The 6,837-nt window shown below is 31.3% G+C and overlaps 1 protein-coding gene across 1 annotated transcript in view; it reads left to right on the plus strand.

Annotated features, from left to right (window-relative positions):
- The window catches only part of LOC106468047 (Down syndrome cell adhesion molecule-like protein Dscam2), a 119,748-nt gene that overhangs the window by 99,386 nt on the left and 13,525 nt on the right, over positions 1 to 6,837 (plus strand). The window contains exon 24 of the mRNA XM_022397076.1: positions 564 to 730. Coding sequence (XP_022252784.1) covers positions 564 to 730 — 167 coding nt within the window. The remainder of the gene's footprint in view (positions 1 to 563; positions 731 to 6,837) is intronic.

Genomic DNA, 6,837 nt, shown 5'->3' on the forward strand with positions numbered 1-6,837 from the left:
GCGTTTCCCAGAGATAGACACTTGTCTCAGTTAATCCTACTGTTTTCTAGAGATAGACATTCATTTCTAGCGTTTCCCAGAGATAGACACTTGTCTCAGTTAATCCTACTGTTTTCTAGAGATAGACATTCATTTCTAGCGTTTCCTAGAGATAGACACTTGTCTCAGTTAATCCTACTGTTTTCTAGAGATAGACATTCATTTCTAGCGTTTTCTAGAGATAGACACTTGTCTCAGTTAATCCTACTGTTTTCTAGAGATAGACATTCATTTCTAGCGTTTTCTAGAGATAGACACTTGTCTCAGTTAATCCTACTGTTTTCTAGAGATAGACACTTGTCTCAGTTAATCCTACTGTTTTCTAGAGATAGACATTCATTTCTAGCGTTTTCTAGAGATAAACACTTGTCTCAGTTAATCCTACTGTTTCCTAGAGATAGACACTTGTCTCAGTTAATCCTACTGTTTTTTAGAGATAGACACTTGTCTCAGTTAATCCTACTGTTTTCTAGAGTTACAAACATATATTGATATGCATAACCTACTGTCTGTTAGGGATAAAATCTAATTTCTCTGCATTTTCTTATTTCTAACATATTTCTATTAATTTATATATTACAAACTCCAACAGGCCTTCCTGCTCCAACTGACCTCACAATTGGCAGAGCTACTTCTTCTAGTATCCAAATGTCGTGGAATATGGATCTTCGATTCAAACCAGCGCTCACAGGTTCGATGATCATTATATGGAATCCAGTATTCTAATGTAATCTAAATTTGTAATCCAAACAGAGAACATGTGCAAAATCACCATGGAGATTGAATAAGAGATTTCGAAATCTCACAATTTGTTGAAATGTTCAAAAAATACAAATTTTTTTTTAGGACAACTTCTTTGACGAATTATGGACTCTATATGAAATAAAAATTAAGAATTTTTAAAGGAGAATGTCGGATTTAGTTTTTCTTAATCTGTATCTTGTCTATTCGTGGGTCTGGAGTTGTTGTTTTTTAACTCATCATAAATTCCAAACTGTTTAAATTATGACTGAATTTCCACTGTAGTCTTCTCTAGTACTTTACTTTTCCACCATTGTCTTCTTTAGCTCTTTTCTTTAGACTCTCCGATAACTCAGCGGTGAGTTTGAGAGCTTGTAACACGAAAAATCTGGTTTTGTTTCCTGCAGAAGGTACAGTGCAGATAGCCGATTGTACATTTGTGCGTTTAACGATACAAAAGCATTTTCTTTTAAACTGAAAGTCACATTTGAAATACATTTTACAATGTTTCCTGCAGTAGGTACAGTGCAGATATCTGTGCAGTTTTGCGTTTAACGATACAAAGATATTTTTTGAAACTGAAAGTCACAGTTTTCATAGCGAATAAAAAGAGATAGCTTAACAGGTATTTGGATGTTTCAAAAGCTACAGCTTCGTTGCGGTCCCAGCACTTATCAGTATGCAGATCTCAATACTATATCTAACCTATATAAAAGGCAGTGTGTGTCACGTCACGTCACGCTTGATTTCTCGAAATAGGAGGAGTCATAAAAACCAAAATGAAGAATAGTTCGATTACTGTCTAATCATTACGATTTTAGTGATGGGGGCCGTGAGGAGGATGTGTGTGTGTGTGTGCCATATAATCTTATAAGTCTAGTGAGTGTTCGTACAATAAGCCTAAAGAAAAGACGTAGTGTGGAATCACCTAACTTAGGTTGAAGGGGGAACATCCGTTCCCCAGCACCCCAGTGGGGAAGAGCAGGCAAATATGATGCTGCTTTCTCTTCCTCCAAACTAAATTCATGCCACGTTTAGTTTTTATTTTTACCTAACCTAGAACCAAGTACATAAAATTTATAATGAAAGCAAAAATATCGATTCAATTTTAAACTTAAATCATTTCTGTATTAAGCTATAAAAAACAAACCTCTTTAATCAACGGAGACTAAATTAAGAAATCAACAAACATTTTTCCGGTTTTGATGTCTGTTACATTTCGTTTTATACATTCAGTACATAGACTAACAACAATATTGTATTGCACTTTTGTTGCTGAAAAACATTACATAAAAGCCATTGTTGGAACGTAGCGTTACCAAAACGCACTGGTTTTTCTATATATTAGAAGTTGTTAATCTAACTAATTTTTCCAATAATTATTCTCTGAATACGCCACAAATTTATTTCATGAATGATCTTAATTTTGATTGGCTCACAAAGGAATTTACTGACGTTTGGCTGTCTCGACTGCAGTTTTCTGCCTCTTTGTCGGTCAAGCTTGATTTCGCAAAATTATTTAATTCAGTTTGCTATGAAATGTGAGGTTAGGATATACTACGGAGTTGGGGTGGTAGCACTTTCTCTGTCATTTTTGACGGGCTATACGCTAGCATATATAATATATATATATATATATATATATACACATTTAAGAAATTTAGTTCCGTCCCCTAAAAATACAGTGTGTGAAAACAATTTACCTCAGTCAGTTTTTAGCAAATATGTTTCGTCGTAATACAAGCGGATATTTGTTCAACTATTTTGTATGGTATAGTCCAAGCTACTTCACACTTTGATTGGCAGTTAGTTAGTCATGTCCGTGAAATCACTGAGAGACTGTTTATTTTTTGTTGTTTTTAATTTCATTTAAAGCTATTAGAGAGTTATCTGCACTGGTCGTCTATAATTTATAAGTGATAGACTAGAAGGAAGGCAACTAATCAACACCACACACCGCCAACTCTTGATATACTCTATTACTAACAAAAAGTGGGATTGTCCAACACATTATAACGTCTCCACCACTGAATGGGCGTGCATTTTCGGTGAAAAGATTTAAACTTGCGACCAAATTGATTTGTTAGGCACCACATGATAGTTATTTATTATGTTTTATGGTGTCTTAATGAGTTCTTTGAATTACAGCTCTTGGTAGCTCAGTGGTAAGTTTGAGGGCTTGTAACATAAAAAGTCTGGTGTCGTTCCCTGCAAGAAGCAACAGTTTCGTTTTGATCGCACCACTTATCAGTATTTATATCTCATTATATATTTTAGAGTTCTGGTGTATTAACTTGAACTTTAAGTATTTCTAGTCAGTTTGTTACATCAAGGTGCCTTCATTAACGCATGTAGTGTTTTAAATACACGTTTATCAGTGTTACTAAACTCCTCTGAGCACTTTATTAAATAAATGTTCATCGGTTTTATGCGAGAATGCGAAAAACAAAACAACGTAAACGAGTGCCCTGGAGGACTATATTACTATACTGACTAGAGGGTAGATCTAAGTGATACATTTTGGAAAATTATCTGTAGCTTGTTAAGTACTAAAACGGTTAGAGTCGAATTTTTATGTGAACTATGTCCATTATTTATCATTTGTCGTGCCTTCAAGAATTGGTTTCCGGTCAACAATAAATTTCGTTTCCTGTTTCTGTTTAATAATTGCTCTGCTCACCACGAGTATCAGAACCCGATTTTGAGCATTGTAAGCCCTCTGGTTTACTGCTGAGCCACAGATGAGCAGTCATTATGATGTCTGTTGTAGAACTATTCCAATAATAATCATTGATATATGTGTTATTAAATCATAATTATTCAGCAATACTTCTTAACAATAACTGACTCATTTTTATGACCTTCTAAGCTTAGATGCAACATAGATTGTTTTCAGGAAATTGGAGAAATACGTTTTTCGTAATTTTTCATGAAAGGAAATAATAATAAAATAAATAAAATGGTATTTCCAAACTTAATAAGAATAATAACTATATAGTTTTAAATAATAATAATAACTATATAGTTTTAAATAATAATAATAACTATATAGTTTTAAATAATAATAATAACTATATAGTTTTAAATAGTAATAAGAATAATAACTATATAGTTTTAAATAAGAATAATAACTATATAGTGTTAAATAATAATAATAACTATATAGTTTTAAATAATAATAATAATAACTATATAGTTTTGAATAATAATAAAAAATAATTATATAGTTTTAAATAATAATAAGAATAATAACTATATAGTTTTAAATAATAATAAGAATAATAACTATATAGTTTTGCATAATAATAAGAATAATAATTATATAATTTTACATAATAATAAGAATAATAACTATATACTTTTTGTGTTTGAATAAATTATAAGTCGTAGAAGTTACTCATAGTTTATTAAAACTATTTATGTGAAATATATCCATTATTTAGCATTTGCTATGCTTTTCATGAATGAGTTGCCAGTCAATAACAAATTTCGTTTGCTGTTTCTGTTCAATAACTGCATCAAATACTCAGAAGTTTAGCAAAAAGTAGTCCAACAAGAAATAAGGCCTTTGTTTTTACATCTATTTCAAAAGACCAATCAGACTCTCTTAATGACTTGTTACCGAGTTTGCTCTCACTTGATCGATAAACGTTTATACCGATTGTTTGCTACACTTCCAAAATATCGGTTGTTAACGCCAACCTATTCTTCCAAATCGGAAAACATTCCTTAAGGCTCATTTAGGCGAAACGAAAAATGCACACACTTCCTGCTCTAACAGGAAGATGAGAGGATGCGAAAAAAGAGAAAAGTCCGTAAACGAGTATTCTGGGGCACCACATCACTAGAGGGTTGATCTAGATGATGCATTCTGGGATGTAACTTGTTCAGTCTTGTTACTCTTCGACTGTGGTATAATTGTTTATAAACTTATCAAACTAAGACTCAACGTTTGTAATGTCGTTGTTCTGGCGGATGTAAAACAATTTCTAATTAGAGGCAGTTTATTTTGAAACAACTGTCAAAAGTCGGAAAGCAAAGATAAACGACTCATACCAGTCACATAGTTAAGTTAAGCGTGACAATAAGCGATATTAATGACCGAAGATCTAGTCTTGAAGTATAGCTTTTACCGAATACTTTATTATTTTACTAGCTTATAGAGCGTTTCATAGAAGTGAAGAGATAAGAACGGAACCATAAATTAAATATGTAAGATTATCCAATACATTTCGAAAGCATACTGTTTTACTATATAATTTCATAGTGATTTCAAACAGCACGTGTGGGTATATCATTAAATCTAATTGTAATTGTATTGATATTTCAGGTAATTATTGTGGTATATTTCGAATATTACAGATTTGAGATATGATTCATCTTTAACGATATCTAACTAATTAAAGACATATTTTAACTACTCAAAGATCATGCTACAAAATTTTGATAATTTTGTTTTTTAAAAATCAACAACAACTGTGTTATCTTTGACAACGTTTCTGCACCACTATCAAAAAATAAAATCTTATCTAACCCTTTAATTCGAAAGTAATTGACGTGAAACGTTTTCCTATCTTCCGATTGCAAGTCCTAAACATCATTCCGACTACAGCAGTCTTATCTGTTTTCTTTTTCTAAACAAGAGGATAATTTTTCAATTAAGAAAGTAGTCTTATCTTCTCTTAGCTGGAAACCGAGAGCTCGTTATGACGAACACGAAATGCCAATTATCGATTTTTTGTTACGCAGGCTTGAACGTCATTCTCTCCAATTAAGGGAAGCTAATGCTGGTTTTATAGCTTTTCAAATAATTTTTGTTTTCTAAGCTATTGCGATTTTGATTTTCGTTTTTTAAATATAACTTTTAAGCTCAACACTAAATCACATTAACGTAATGTAACTTAATTGATACTTTATTAAATTCTTAATTTAATTCGTTTTATTCTGATTCCTGAAACATTCTTAAAAGCTAAAGTGAATTATATTTCATAGCTTAACTGTCCTTTTCTTGCTCATTCCTTTTTAGAGCAATTAAGCTTTTAAACTTGCTTGAAAGCTTAAGACTGCCATTTATCTGAAAAATTTAAATTCAGCCTTGAAAATCAACTGTATGATCTGCGCTATTCCCTTGATCTAAAACTCGTAATTAATAGTAAATATTTTTGTTAATTAAGTTGAAATAAAATTTATTTCTAACTAAATCTATAGATCTTAATTATATTATCTCCTGGAAAATTGAGTGCGTACGTTATTTAATTTCCATTCTTAAATCATCACCAACATTGATACATAAGTATTAATTCTACATACACATATAGTAAAGCTTCCGTAGAATTTTGTTTAAGAACAAGTACAGCGTACAGTAACAAACTCATTTTCATGTAAAATCTACTGTAAAACCTTTGTATAATTCATGTACATGTGCAGTTAAAGTTTTGTGCAATTTAGGTACAAGTACATGAACAGTGTATATTTTGTGCAATTCATGTTTATTTGCGTATAGAACTTTCTGTACTTTATGTTGATAAACAATATGTAGTGTAAGTGTTGCGTAATTCATATCTATATATGCATATAGAATACAAGATTTGTTGAATTCACATTCTGTAGATGCATAGAATGATTATGTACCTGGACAGTAAAATCTTCGTATAATTCACTTTCTTCAACATGTACAAGAAATGTTTGTAGAAGTTATGTTTATGCACACATCTTTATATAGAACATGTTTGTACGATTCATTTTTATGCAAAGGCACAGTATAAGTTTTATACAGTTCATATTTATGTACATGAACAGTATAAGCTTTGGTTATTCATCTTTGTATACAAGTATATGAAACATTGTGTAAAATTCATAAGTTATGTAGGAATTTTGTCATAATTATTACAGCGCATTATCTTAGCTTAATCTTGACAAGCCTTTTAAATATTTCACCAAAACTTTCTACAAACTTAACGGATGCTACTAATTGAATAGAGCTGTTTAAATATTTGTTTAACAACAAGTAAAGGCTTGGAATGGTCTGTTCTTTCATTGGGTGTGTGTCTGTGAGCC

This window comes from Limulus polyphemus, unplaced genomic scaffold, assembly GCF_000517525.1.
Source record: "Limulus polyphemus unplaced genomic scaffold, Limulus_polyphemus-2.1.2 Scaffold85, whole genome shotgun sequence".
In the NCBI taxonomy this organism is placed as follows: domain Eukaryota; kingdom Metazoa; phylum Arthropoda; class Merostomata; order Xiphosura; family Limulidae; genus Limulus; species Limulus polyphemus.